Genomic DNA, 16072 nt, shown 5'->3' on the forward strand with positions numbered 1-16072 from the left:
CGGTAGACTCGGTTCATGAAATATGAATTCAGATCGCTAATAAATAAAAAAATTACGAGAAAAAACGAATATTCTCGTTATGGGCATTCAACCCGTGGAGGGTAAACCCGAGAAAACTCGGGTTGGGCATTCAAAGTGTTAAGGAGTGGAAACAATTAGGTAGCTGATTAGTACTGATAGAACACACCTGTGCATCATTAGTTCACCCACATCTCACACGCACACACCCCAGACACACACACTACAAATACACTAGGTTAGTGAGAGGTGAGTTGAGTGGAGGTGAGGTTGGAGTTGTTGCATTGAGAGAGAGATTGTTGTATACAGAGTTTTGTGAGGTGAGGGGTAGTGAGAGGTGAGGGCGAGAAGGTGTTCATTGTGTACTGGACCCTAGACTGGCTGAATCAATAAATATTCGTATTGATTGATATTGCACTTGTGTGGACATTTTAATTTGTTTGTTTTTGAACCGTGACAAGTCTGAACATGACCAGGCTCGTCACAATACATTTTTTTTTTATCCACTTTTTCTCCCATTTTCTATATTTTCTCCCATCCCAATTTCGTATCATCCAATTCAACCCTCCCCTGTCACGAACGCTGTTTCTTGCCTCCCACAAGCCGGCTGCAATGTGGACTAAGTCATACATAGCACAAGTCCCCTCCGGTACTTGAGGTAACAGCAGTCGCATCTTTTCACCTGCGCAGCTCGATCTCTCAGTGGCGAGGAGTAACGCGTGGGAGGCTCACGCTGCCCCCGACACTTCCTGATTCTACTGCGCAGGCGCACCAACCGACCTGTAGGAGTCGCTGTCCACAACGCCCGATCCCCACCCATCAGTTTCCCACCCCCTAATACGGCCAATGTGTATTAGTATGAACGACCAGCTAAACTGAAAGCAATGTGGAGCGCTGGGCTCGAACAGGCGAGCCCAGTGTCTCCGCATTCGTGGCGAGCGCCTTGCCCACTACGCCACGTAGCTGCCCTGCTCGTCACAATACATTAAACCATTAGTCTTTATTTTATTTTTGTTTTATTTACAGTATTTTGTTGGATACGTCGAGTATACACACTTTGAGCATTGGAATGGCAGCTAACATCACGGTGACCAAATGCGTCCACATTTTTATAGGATTCTATCACATTTTCATAACAATAGCGAATATAACTTACCCTGCGCCGTTTTCATTGAGGTTTCTTACAAATGAACGATGTTTTATTTGTCCTTTATATGCAGATAACATTGACTGAAACAAGGACTGTGTCCTATAGGAAGCAATCAGATCAATACTAATTTGTATTTGTGTGACTATCCTATAGGACGCAACCAGATCAATACTAATGTGTATTTGTGTGACTGTGTCCTATAGGAAGCAACCAGATCAATACTAATGTGTTTGTGTGACTGTGTCCTACAGGAAGCAACCAGATCAATACTAATGTGTTTGTGTGATTGTCCTATAGGAAGCAACCAGATCAATACTAATGTGTATTTGTGTGACTGTCCTATAGGAAGCAACCAGATCAATACTAATGTGTATTTGTGTGACTGTGTCCTATAGGAAGCAACCAGATCAATACTAATGTGTCTATCTGTGTGACTGTGTCTGTAGGAAGCGACCAGATCAATACTAATGTGTATTGATCTCACTGTGTCTGTAGGAAGCGACCGGATCAGAACTGGGTTCAGTGCGACACCTGCTTAAATTGGAGGAAACTCCCTGATGGGATCGACTGCAGTTTGCTGCCAGACAAATGGTTCTGTCATAAGAATCCTGACCCCATGTTCAGGTACAGCAGCCCGGAACTAACCTCATTACACTGATGTGTGTATTTGTACTGTGTTTGTGTATTTGTACTGTGTTTGTGTATTTGTACTGTGTGTGTATTTGTACTGATGTGTGTATTTGTACTGATGTGTGTATTTGTACTGATGTGTGTATTTGTACTGATGTGTGTATTTGTACTGTGTGTATTTGTACTGATGTGTGTATGATGTGTGTATTTGTACTGATGTGTGTATTTGTACTGATGTGTGTATGTGTACTGTGTGTGTATGTGTACTGTGTTTGTGTGTATTTTCCAGGAGCTGTCAGGTGGAGGAGGAAAAAGAGGACTCAGATGATGACCAGCCTTCATACCGCAAGACATACAAACTACAGTCAGTCCCATTTACAGATCATCTGTGTCGGCCTCAAGAACATGACTTGGGAGACCGTTGTAAACATTGAATATTCCCAGGTGTATCTTGAGAGATGTTTCTTTCTTGATTTGGTATAAAGGCTACTCTGAAACAGCATTTAGACCATGTCGTTCAAACTCTCCATTGAAATGAATACTAATAATACAAGATAAGATATTCCTTTATTGATCCCCTTGGGGGAAATTCAGGCATCATAGCAGCATGGGGGAGGGGGGGGGTACAGGTAGTAGAATAATAGTAGAAAGACATAAATACAGGCAATACAATTATAGTACAGTAGAAAGTAAAAATAAGCAGTGTAAACAATATAATTAACTCTGAACTTAGGTGGGAGGAGTCTGCAGCTTAGGTGGGAGGAGTCTGCAGCTTAGGTGGGAGGAGTCTGTAGCTTAGGTGGGAGGAGTCTGCAGCTTATGTGGGAGGAGTCTGCAGCTTGGGTGGGAGGAGTCTGGAGCTTAGGTGGGAGGAGTCTGCAGTTTGGGTGGGAGGAGTGACTTTCTTTAAATTACTAGCTACATGTATCTCTCCCAGAGAACAGACTAACTCAGAGAACAGACTGACTCAGAGAACAGACTGACTCAGAGAACAGACTGACTCCAGAGAACAGACTGACTCAGAGAACAGACTGACTCAGAGAACAGACTGACTCAGAGAACAGACTGACTCCAGAGAACAGACTGACTCAGAGAACAGACTGACTCCAGAGAACAGAGTGACTCCAGAGAACAAACTGAAGAGAACAGACTGACTCCAGAGAACAGACTGACTCCAGAGAACAGAGTGACTCCAGAGAACAAACTGAAGAGAACAGACTGACTCCAGAGAACAGACTGAAGAGAACAGACTGACTCAGAGAAAAGACTGACTCCAGAGAACAGACTGACTCAGAGAACAGACTGACTCCAGAGAACAGACTGAAGAGAACAGACTGACTCAGAGAACAGACTGACTCAGAGAAAAGACTGACTCCAGAGAACAGACTGACTCAGAGAACAGACTGAAGAGAACAGACTGAAGAGAACAGACTGAAGAGAACAGACTGAAGAGAACAGACTAACTCCAGAGAACAGACTAACTCAGAGAACAGACTGAAGAGAACAGACTGAAGAGAACAGACTGACTCAGAGAACAGACTAACGGCACGAGCACACTGCTGACGAATGAACACGGACGGACGGGCGGCTGCCTCTTCACTTCCGCTCCCATGTTAACGGACGATAGTAGGCACACTGGCTGCAAGCGGGAGCGGCTCCCTAGCGGCAAGCTATTTTTTCGCTTCAATCCTATTTGAGGCGGCGCGCCACGCGCATTGTCACAGAAATACAGTTGAATATCTGCATATACCACAGATATAGATGTTGTTCAACCAGCTGTGTCTGTATCTGCAAATCAACCCCCCCCTGTCTGTATGTTTGTTTATACCTATAACTATTACAATGTTGCATAATAATAATAATAATAATAATAATAATAATAATAATAATAATAATAATAATAATAATAATAATAATAGCAGGATATAGCAGTCATTAACACTTTAACTGCCGAAGGTTAAATTCATGATATACCATCCCTTGCCAGCTCTATTTGTCTATGGAGAAGTTCCCCTTCTTTGCAGGGCTATAACTTTTTTTTTTTTATCCACTTTTTCTCCCATTTTCCATATTTTTCTCCCATCCCAATTTCGTATCATCCAATTCAACCCTCCCCTGTCACGAACGCTGTTTCTTGCCTCCCACAAGCCGGCTGCAATGTGGACTAAGTCATACATAGCACAAGTCCCCTCCGGTACTTGAGGTAACAGCAGTCGCATCTTTTCACCTGCGCAGCTCGATCTCTCAGTGTCGAGGAGTAACGCGTGGGAGGCTCACGCTGCCCCCGACACTTCCTGATTCTACTGCGCAGGCGCACCAACCGACTTGTAGGAGTCGCTTGTTCACAACGTTCGATCCCCACCCTTCAGTTTTCCCTCCCCGTAATACGGCCAATGTGTATTACTGCGGACGACCAGCCAAACTGAAAAACAATGTGGAGAGCTGGATTCGAACACGCGAATCCTAGCGTCTCCACACTGGTGGCGAGTGCCTTGCCCACTACACCACCTAGCCGCCCTAACTTTTTAAATTCTATTGCTAGATTGCCATTATTAGGGCCCATTCAATGTCCTATATGTATTGTTCAGGGTGTATGAACGTTAAACTTTTTCATTCACATATTCATACTAAAATATGATCTAAAGTATAAGTATGTTTTCATCTCTTTCTGCAGCTTTCTCCAGAACGTGATTTATAGCCCCAAATGCATTATATTGATGATCAAATACAGTTTGGTAGCGATCGGTGCCAGATGAAAAATTTCAAATGGACGTGCTTCTAGAAGTTTCTACGTATCATCTGATGATGACCGGATGGGCGGGGGATCGTTTATAATTCCGTGGGCAACGTTATACCATTCATCTAATGTGGGTCAAATGTTCATCATAGCAGTTAGTGTCGAACACGGTAATACTACACGCTAAAACTCACCCCAGTCTCCGCGGGCCGTTGGGCGATCAGCGTGGGGTAGACAGTTTTCCATTATGGGATGTCGAAATACCCGGTCCATTTCCAGGTTGTATAATAGTATATACGTCCAAATAACGTTGTTTATTGAGTTAGGGCGAGCAATCTATTATCGAGTGTTTCAAGATGGAGTCGCGGGAGCTATAGAGAGTGGCCGGAAGTAATATGGGTGATCAGCACTTCATCCACATGACTTCCTGTTTGGCGCTTCTGCCGATCGGCCACCAGATGGCGCTCTTGAACCGCTAGAGGGTTGAGAGGAGGCCAGCACTGTGTCTCAGGGCTGCGGAGGAAAAATATGATTTCGATCACAGATTTTTGAAATATTGATATTAAAGATGAGTTAGGGCGTCCTCGGCAACTTTAGCATGGCTAGGAAAGACGCCTAAACACGTTTTCGGCACTTAAAGTGTTAAGTCAATCCACCTTGTCACCTATAATGACAAACGTTTTATTTGTTTCCTGACAGCTAATTATGGTAATTATGATTATTATTATTATTATGATTGAACAGCAACCAGTAGGCTTATATCAGTGTATATTTTATTAACAGATTGCAGAATGGGTATACAATACAGTACAGCTCTTTCTTTCTCTTTCTCTCTCGTTTTCTCTCTATCTTTCAATAGATGTTGTTCAGCCAGCTAATGTGTCTATCTTTCCCAATGCAAATAAACAATATTACTATAGTTAGTACCCCGCCCTGTCTGTCTGTTTGTCTATCTGTCATATCTGGTTGCCTGTCTGTCTGGCTGTTTGTTTGTTTGTTTGTTTGTTTGTTTGTCTATCTGTCTATATCTGGTTGCCTGTCTGTCCTGACAGAGACAGATAGAGAGGGGGGGGAAGAGGGGGGGGGGATAGAGAGAGAGAGAGGGGGGAGAGAGGGAGAGAGAGAGAGGGGGGGAGAGAGAGAGCTCTTGATGCTGCTGGGGCTCCACGCTGCTCTTTCGAGTACAGTCACACTGATCATCATTCTAAAATGACTGACTTCGCATATGGACTAGGCATTTACAGCTGTCCCAATGTAAATGTGCCTTCCTCGGTGCGCTTCCGCGCGCTCAAGTCGTAGGTCCAGTGTGCCTGACTAGGCGCGCGATCCCGCGAGGGAGCCGTGCGTGAAATTCATTCGTTAGCAGTGTGCTCGTGCCGTAACTCAGAGAACAGACTGAAGAGAACAGACTGAAGAGAACAGACTGACTCAGAGAACAGACTAACTCCAGAGAACAGACTGAAGAGAACAGACTGACTCAGAGAACAGACCAGAGAACAGACTGACTCCAGAGAACAGACCAGAGAACAGACTGACTCCAGAGAACAGACCAGAGAACAGACTGACTCCAGAGAACAGACTGACTCCAGAGTTACTGACATTCTGAGTCGTGTTTATCCTGTAGCTATGTTAGCTAAGTATATAAGTTACTGACATGAGTTGTGTTTTGATATTAGCTTTGGTGATTTGGAGGAGCGAGACGGGCAGGGCAGTGCACTGTTGAGACCAGTTCAATATATACAAGAACGCTTTTCATCTATCTTTGTTTCATTGTTCTCTTTACAGCGAGAAGGAAGACAAGAAGGAGCAGGAGAGTCAAAGAAGAAAGGTAATGATCACACAGCAGAATCATCTTCATCATACTGTGTCCTATATGTATTATACCATTTGTATTTACGTATTGTCAAGGGTAGGGGTGGCAATCACCAGAGGTCCCACAATACGCTACGATACTAGAGTAACTATCACTATATTGTGATTCATTACCTTTTTTCAACTGCAAATTATGTCCCCAAAAAGGAAAACTTTGCTAACACCTGCAATAAAATATATATATCATCTGTTTTATCTAATAAGATATTGTTTTGAGTCTGTTCACCTGATTCCAATTTGTAATATTGATAATTGCACTGTATCAATATAATATCTGCACACAAAGAAAATATCGCAATATATTGCTGTATAGATTTTCCCCCTCCAACCCTAGTCAAGGGTAATGAGTACACAGCAGAATTAACTTCATTGATTGGAGCAACTTCGTGTTTAGAAAAGTGTTTCACTTGAATGTTCTTTCTTAGACGTGTTTTCTTTTGTTTTAGCGCCTTCACTTGCGTTTCAGCACAAGAACGTTTTTAACCCTTTGATCGCCGGGGTTAAATTCATAATTTACCATCCCTCGCCAGCCCTATTTAACATGGAGAAGTTCCCCTTCTTTGCAGGGCTATAACTTTTTAAATTGTATTGCTCAATTGACATTACCATGGCCCATTCAAAGTCCTATATCTATTGTTCAGGGTGTATCAACGTTATACTTTTTCATTCACATATTCATACTAAAATACGGTCTAAAGTATAAGTATGTTTTTATCGTTTTCTGCAGCTTTCTCCAGAACTTGATTTATAGCCCCAAATGCATTATATTGATGATCAAATACAGTTTGGTAGGAATCTGTGCGAGATAAAAAATTTCAACTGGACGTGGTTCTAGGAGTTACTACGTATGATCTGATGTTGACCGGATGGGCGGGGGATCGTTTATACTTCCGTGGGCAACGTTATATCATTCATCTAGTGTGGGTGATATGATCATCAGAGCAGTTAGTATCGAAGAAATAAAAAAAATAACGCTGAAACTCACCGTAGCTTCCTCGCGCCGTTGGGAGATGAGCGTGGAACAAAACATTTTCTATTATGGGATGTCGAAATATCCGATCCATTTCCAGGTTGTATAATAGTATATACGTCCAAATCATGTTGTTTACCGAGTTATTGGTAACCGATCGCCATCCATTGTGTCAAGATGGAGTCCTGCTAATGATAGCGAGTGCCCGGACGAAATATGGGTGAGCACCACTTCATCCGCATCACTTCCTGTTTGGGCGAGCGGCCGATCGGCCACCAGATGGCGCTCTTGAACCGTTAGAGAGTTGATAGGGTCTCACCAGTAGATATAATGTCTCCGGGGGAGAAATATGATTTCGATCACAGATTTTTGAAATATTGATATCAATGACGCTGTACAGCGTCATCGGCAGAATAAGCATGGCGGGGAATGACGCTGAAAAGCGTCAACGGCGATTAAAGGGTTAAGAGAACCATTTATTAGCTGCTTATATGTTGCTATTTTATAAACGCTTTAAGCTGGTGACCTCGGTTAGCTTAAATACAGGAAATAAATTATTCGCATGTCTATAATTATAGAACTGGTTAATACAGGTTAACACTTTCTTTGCCACGCTTATGTACATCCTTATACCATCCTCTGCCAGCTCTATTTGTCTATGGAGAAGTTCCCCTTCTTTGCAGGGCTATAACTTTTTAAATTGTATTGCTAAATTGACATTACTATGGCCCATTCAACGTCAATTATCTATCGTTCAGGATGTAGGAACGTTATACTTTTTCATTCACATATTCATACTAAAATACGGTCTAAAGTATAAATATGTTTTTATCGTTTTCTGCAGCATTCTGCAGAACGTGATTTATAGCCCTAAATGCATTATATTGATTATCAAATACAGTTTGATAGCGATCGGCGCAAGATAAAAAATTTCAAATGGACGTGCTTCTAGAAGTTACTACTTATCATCTGATGTTGACCGGATGGGGGGGGGGTCGTTTATAATTCCGTGGCCACCGTTAGATGATTCATCTAGTGTGGGTGATATGATCATTAGAGCAGTTTGTATCGAACACGGTAAAAAAAAACGCTGAAACTTACCCCAGTCTCCTCGGGCCGTTGGGCGATGAGCGTGGAGCAAACATATTCCTATTATGAGATGTTGAAATATGCGATCCATCTCCAGGTTGTATAATAGTATATACGTCCAAATCATGTTGTTTATCGAGTTATTTGTAACGGATCGCTATCCATTGTGTCTAGCTCTAGTCCCGGGACCTATAGCGAGTGATCGGACCGAATTTGGATGAGCACCAGTTTCCGGTTTCCGGTTTGTGCAATCCGCCGATCGGCCACCAGATGGCGCTCTTGAACCGTTGGAGAGTTGAGAGGGGATCAACAGTAGATCTCAAGTCTCCGCGGGAGAAATATGATTGCGATCACAGATTTTTTGAAATATTGATCTCAATGACGTGTTACGGCGTCATTGGCAGAATTAGCATGGCGGGGAATGACGAGTTAAGGCGTCCTTGGCGATTAAAGTGTTAATAAGAGAATTTTCCCTTTTTTTTGTTACATGTAAAATTACAGATTCATACCTTCAAAATAAGCCATCAATTGTCAAATTTGAGACGATAGTTTTCAATCAATGTCCTATCAAACATTCTGGTAAAATCCTAACTACTTTTCAGGATGGACTTGAACAGGATCCAAGTTCATTCAGCTATCTGATGAGAGAACTACACTCCCAGAATTCAATGTGATCATTGTCACTAGAACCATTTCACACCTGGAGCAAAGGCCCAGTCATTCCTTTGTTATTCCAGTGAATGGACCCAGCAGGAGGCCTAGCCTAGCGACAAGCGGCCACTACATAGTTGGGTATTGAAAAAATGCTCATATCCAAAAGTAGTAGATAGATATAGGTCATACATGTAGGTATGCACTTGTCCTAATATACTAACCTACACTGTAGCACTCAACACTTTGATGAACATTGTTACTCAGCTGATAGAGGTGTGCCCCTGTGCCCTTCCTCAATAAAGAGAGAGAGAGAGAGAGAGAGAGAGATGGTATTTACAGTACTGTACCATACCACATTACAAGAGAGAGAAATTCTGTGTTCAGGCATCCATACTTATTGAAAAAATGCTCATATCCAAAAGTAGTAGATAGATATAGGTCATACATGTAGGTATTGTCCTAATATACTAACATTTGTGATGTCACAGTATGATGTCATAATCGAACATTCTAGCACTCAACACTTTGATGAACATTGTTACTCAGCTGATAGAGTTGTGCCCTTCCTGATGACTTGTTGTACAGAACTTGTAAGTCGCTTTGGATAAAAGCATCAGCTAAATGACTAGACCAGGGGTCTCAAACTCAATTTACCTGGGGGCCGCTGGAGGTAGAGTCTGGGTGAGGCTGGGCCGCATCAAATATTCCACAAAAAAAGGGTTTCAAGTATTCCAAAAATGTATTAATATACCCCTTTGCCTCATCATAAAACCTCACAAACACCAGCAACTGAGCATTCTCAGTGGTGTCAGTGGACTCAAACACAGCTATGGAAATGCACTGTGCATTTTTTTTTTATTCTATCACAAAGCTGTTTAATGAAATCATCAGCCAGTATTTCAGTTATTCTGGTTGCTGTGCGATCTGAGGAGGATTTGCTTTTGTTTGCCTTCAAACATGGTCTCCATCACTTCAGTCATACATTATTTTATTATGTATGCATCAGAGAATGGCTTCTTGTGTTTAGCCAACACCCATGCCACTGAGTGAGGACTTGGTTGCTTCACCTTTGAATTGCAGCGATTTTCACTGTTGACTTTTATTTTACTGGCCATCTTTGAACATGCCATATTTTTCTACTAGCTGCCTGCTGTCAAAACTATGCTACTCGCTACAGTACCTGCAGATTAGACTACCTGTATATGCGCTGTCAACTCTCGCTCTGACTCCGACCCGTTGAAAGAGACAACACGCATTTCGTGAAGACCCGCCCTACTCTGCCTCTGATTCGCAGACTGTGGGTGGGGGGGGATTCTGACGGGACGCTGAATATGATTGGACCAAAGCAGTAGACAGACACAGGCAGTTGGAGCAGTGCAGCCGGACAGGAGCTTGCAGAGGAGATAGCGGAGAATTTCGAGGATACCTGCTATACGCACTGATGACAGGATATATTTCCTTCCACTTGGTATCACTCTCGAATCACGTTTCAACCACTAACGTTGCTGCCATGAGCCTTCGCTATGGTAGCCTACAAGTGATAAAATAAATAAAACGCCCAACTCGCTGTACAAGAAATTCCTTCTGTGTGTGTGTGTGTGCTCTACTGGGCGCACCTTTCTACTCTAGAAAAAGGCGAGATAACTCATAACTCGTACACACACGCACTCTGTCTCTACTCATACAGTAGTTGATGTTTTAGCGCGACGTGGGTATATACACCGGCGAGGATGAAAAGCATGTTAGACTACTTTTTATTCATAAGTTAACGTTCCGTCGGGTCCGCGTGTATTCTCGAGAATGATAATAATAATAATGCAGTCCACCTCTTCCTTCTTTCCTTGCACATAAAAAGCAAGTAGTTAATGTTTTATCGCGACGTCATAGACTGGTCTCTGATACCTCTCACCTCTGCAGGGTCTAACACCTATTCACAGCGCACACACTTCTCTTGTGTGTGTGCGCGCGTGCGTGTATGTGCGTTTCGTGACGCGCTGTAGTTCTCTGGCAAACGGAGATAATTACAAGCATACCATCTAGCAAGAATTAAACGTATTTACAAGTCTTATTACGTTTAGCAAGTAAGGAGACATATATAGTACATCTCAAAGCACTCGAAATTGTCATTTTTCTATTTTTACAGATTTCTGAAAAGCGCGACTTCCAGAGCATTAAGTCATTCTAAATCCCTTTGTTCTCCGCCCACGGGTCCAAAAAGCCCCGTCAACCTTGAAGGGTTAACAGGTGCTACAGGTGATGAAACAAAAGATAACATATATACATAAAGAAAGATGGATGATTACAATGTATTTAATTTTACTTGACATATACATTAGCTGTGATTACATGGATATTGGATGGATAATATTCCACTAATAATCGGAATAATAGCCATATCATAATAAAAAATGCCTCATGTAACCACCTCAGTCGGAAGAGCCTGACTTGATTGGAAGGAATTTTCAATCAGGTTGAGGGGGTTGGTGTAAACCTTTTGATAATCCGTTCAATACCAAAATATTAGCGCCTAATAACCATGTGTAATTTCTCTCTGGTTGGAATAAAAAAAAAATTAAATCTTGGACATTGTTTAGTGACGTGAAGGAGTTCCGGGGGAATCTTAGGGTTAGCTAAAAGGATCGTATTGGAATCTTAGTGTTAGCTAAAAGGATCGTATTGGAATCTTAGTGTTAGCTAAAAGGATCGTATTGGAATCTTAGTGTTAGCTAAAAGGATCTTTGAATGCCTCGATGGTCAGTCCATGTAGTGAATGTGCAACTTGTTTTTCTATCATGTTATCCAAATGAAGACAAAATAAATCTGTTTTGACCATTTGAGTTCGTTTTCTCTGACATTAGCAGGTGGAACGCTGCCAGTACCTGCCAGCTGGGGACGAGCAAGGTCAAAAGACTTGGAAATTATGCACAGAACTATCAAAATGATAGGTTACATCTACTGCCTTCTGACTAGTTATAATGTATCAATAAGCATTATATGTGCCTTTATAAACCACTATAGCTGTGTTATTCATAGACTGTGTTGCCAGCATTTCGATTTCAACTGCCTTTTGTCATCTTGTACCTCTGTTAGGTTGAGGAGGACAAGAAGAGCCTGGAGAATGAACGCATGTCAAAGCTGGCAGAGCAGAACGAGCATCTCAGACGTGTGCAAGAGGACCTGAAACGACAACTGAGTCAGACGGTGGGCTTCATGACATCAGTTGTATAGCCCCTTAAACATCACTGTACCCTCTACTCACCTCTGTATAGCCCCTTAAACATCACCCTCTACTCACCTCTGTATAGCCCTTTAAACATCACCCTCTACTCACCTCTGTATAGCCCCTTAAACATCACCCTCTACTCACCTCTGTATAGCCCCTTAAACATCACCCTCTACTCACCTCTGTATAGCCCCTTAAACATCACCCTCTACTCACCTCTGTATAGCCCTTTAAACATCACCCTCTACTCACCTCTGTATAGCCCCTTAAACATCACCCTCTACTCACCTCTGTATAGCCCCTTAAACATCACCCTCTACTCACCTCTGTATAGCCATTTAAACATTACCCTCTACTCACCTCTGTATAGCCCCTTAAACATCACCCTCTACTCACCTCTGTATAGCCCTTTAAACATCACTATACCCTCTACTCACCTCTGTATAGCCCTTTAAACATCACCCTCTACTCACCTCTGTATAGCCCTTTAAACATCACCCTCTACTCACCTCTGTATAGCCCTTTAAACATCACTATACCCTCTACTCACCTCTGTATAGCCCCTTAAACATCACCCTCTACTCACCTCTGTATAGCCCCTTAAACATCACCCTCTACTCACCTCTGTATAGCCCCTTAAACATCACCCTCTACTCACCTCTGTATAGCCCTTTAAACATCACCCTCTACTCACCTCTGTATAGCCCCTTAAACATCACCCTCTACTCACCTCTGTATAGCCCTTTAAACATCACCCTCTACTCACCTCTGTATAGCCCTTTAAACATCACCCTCTACTCACCTCTGTATAGCCCCTTAAACATCACTGTACCCTCTACTCCTGTATAGCCCCTTAACACATTGAGTGCCACGCCCCTTCCGGGAAGTGACCCCTACGTTCCCATTAACCCCATGTAAACGTAGTTGTAGTTTGTAGAGCTAAACCTATATTTTATAGCTATGGGTATAATAACGCCCTTGAGTCTCAGTGAGCTGCTTCTGGTCAACGTGCAAAAACAGATTCTTTTTTCATCCGTACATTTCCGTTTTATACCGTTTTGAATATGAACATAGTCCGGCCGCTTCTGAGCAATTCCAGGGAAAAGACACAAACGGCGTTTTTGTGTAATTCAATAAACACGTTCGCCTGATTATCGGATCTTCCTTTTTTTTAATCCACTTTTTTTCTATTTTTCTCCCATCCCAATTTCCTGTGCCAATTCTCCCCTCCCGTCTTGAACGTTGCTCGCATATGCCTCCCACTGGTTGGTTGTTGGGAGGATAGAAGCCTTGCATCACGTGTCCCCTCCGATACACAAGGAGGCAGCCTGTCGCATCTTTTCACCTGCCAGCGCGGACTCTCATTGGCGAGGTGTAACGTGTGGGAGGCTCACACTCCCGCCATTTCCTGTCTCTGCTGTGCAGGCGTCCCCCAACCGACCTGTAGGAGTCTCTGTCCACAACGTTCAATCTTCACCCATCGATTTCCACCCGCTAACTCTGCCAATTGAGTTAGTATGACGGCCGGCCCAAGCCGGAGGCAACGCTGACAGCCGGATTCAAACCCGGTGTCTCTTGCGTTGGTGACGAGCGCAATGTCCGCTGCGCCACCCAGCCGCCTATTATCGGATCTTCCTGAAATCAACGATAGATCATCATTATTATCCTTCGTCGTACACGCATGCAATGTGATTTAGACCGGCGCGCAAAAGGGCAAATACCGCCGCCTATCGTCTCCCGGATGGTATTGCACATCATTGGATTGGATTGGCTGGGAATGTGCATCAGAAAAAAAACTCCGGTCCGGGTTTCCCTTCTCGGGCAAGCAGTATCGTGTTGCCACATTGACTGGGGAGGCTGGGAGGAGCGTGGATTATGTGTTTTGGACTATAACGTTGGATCACTAAACACGATCAATATTTGGAATGGTGATCAGGAATTGGATTCATCTTTTTGCATTACATCACATACAAGGCAAGAACATTATATATAAATTTTATCATTGATCTGATATGTATTTCTACCCCGATCGACGCTGTATCTGTGTGTATGTGTGGCTGTTTTCCGTTGGGTGCAGGAGGTGGGGGGGGGGGGGGGGGGGCGCCGCACTACGAGGGCCATTTCATGTATGCACGAGCAAGGATAATAATGATGATCTAGCGTTGATTTCAGGAAGATTAAATAATCAGCCGAAAAATTACAACGTGTTTTGTGTATTCCACTAAAGCGCTATTATCGCGTCTTTCTCTGGAATTACTAGAAATCTCAAACTATACTCGTATTCAAAACGGTATAAAACGGAAATGTACAGATGAAAAAACAATCCGTTTCGTACATGTTGACTGCAAGCAAGTCATTGATAAGCGACGGGTGTATTAGACCCATAGCCATAATTTAAGATATATTTTAAGCACTCGCAAATTTCCCCGTCCTCCCATTGATTAAAGCGCTGGCCTACAAGCCCTAATTTGGTCATATCCGGCCGGCTTTGAATGTGTTAAGGCTGACTGACAATAATGTTGTTAATCAATATTATTACAATATATATTGTAAAAATGGACACTGCTCAAGCAAGGATTGTAAATAATATTGTAGCACTGGCTTTTCTAGCATGCAAACGGATTATTTTAATGAACTGGAAAGAACGCAAACCGAACTGCTTCAGTTTGGAGAACTGGCGCAAGGACTTCATGGACTTGCTATCGATGGAACAGGCTGCTCTGTCTCTTCAAGAGAGTGATAGGCCCTAGGGCTGGGCGATATGGAAAAAAATCATATCGCGATAACGATATGATAATTTTATTTTATTTCTCGATATCGATAATTATCGAATTGTTATAAGTATAATAATTTTTTTTTTTTTTTTTTTTTAACAACAGATGTATGTTTATTTTGCAGCAATTCTTTGTCATTGCCGCCATCTTTAGTGTTACATCCCCTCACACTCCAGTTCTCAGGCTGCAGCTGGTTTAAAAGCTAAAGTAAACCGGCTTCTCTGCTGGCTGTGGCTCCAGAGGAGTTGAACAGTTCTGGCTCTGCTCGTTTATTTTCGATCTTTTGGCGCTTTTTTGGTGGACAAACCACCGCACATGTGCACTGTGACTCGTGACTGGAGTCTAGTTCTGCTAGCACACATAGCCTACTGTGTACAGACGGTTTCAAAATGTATTTTAAATTAGAAAGCAAACAAAATAAATGGACAAGAGAAAAATAAATCTGAATTTGGTCAGTATTGTCATTTGGACAAGCAAAGCCATTACTTTAAGTTGCAGGCAAGAAAGACAAGTCTGTCCACTGTATCTGGTTTTAAAACTGGCCTGTTGCAGGTAAAAGAAAAAAAACGATTTTTCGATTTTTTTTTTATTTCGATATCGATTATTAAAATATATCGCGATATTTATCGTTATCGTTATATCGCCCAGCCCTAATAGGCCCGATGGCCTTCAAGGTCCCCTGAACTTTATTAGATCACTGTGTACTGAACCTTTGTAAAGCTCTGCAACCCCCCCCCCCCCCCCTTGCCCCTTGTTATTATTATTATTAGAATTTCTTGTCTTGTCTTGTCATGTATGTATTGTCTTGTTTGTGAAAAATAAAAACTCTAAATATCAAAAAAAATATTATTACAATATTCCAAATATTATCAAGATACAAACACCTTACATAGTTATGAATGAGCAACATTAATGAGGCAAAAAAAGCAAGTATTACGGTATTCATGCTTACTTT

General features: G+C 42.5%; 1 protein-coding gene across 1 annotated transcript in view; it reads left to right on the forward strand.

Annotated features, from left to right (window-relative positions):
• morc3a (MORC family CW-type zinc finger 3a) overlaps positions 1 to 16072 on the forward strand; it is a 150441-nt gene that overhangs the window by 86874 nt on the left and 47495 nt on the right. Inside the window, exons 11-14 of the mRNA XM_084320456.1 lie at positions 1664 to 1792; positions 2088 to 2162; positions 6321 to 6363; positions 12211 to 12321. Of these exons, the coding sequence (XP_084176582.1) occupies positions 1664 to 1792; positions 2088 to 2162; positions 6321 to 6363; positions 12211 to 12321 (358 nt within the window). The remainder of the gene's footprint in view (positions 1 to 1663; positions 1793 to 2087; positions 2163 to 6320; positions 6364 to 12210; positions 12322 to 16072) is intronic.

Source organism: Notolepis coatsorum (genome assembly GCF_963971535.1).
Source record: "Notolepis coatsorum genome assembly, chromosome: 8".
NCBI lineage: Eukaryota > Metazoa > Chordata > Actinopteri > Aulopiformes > Paralepididae > Notolepis > Notolepis coatsorum.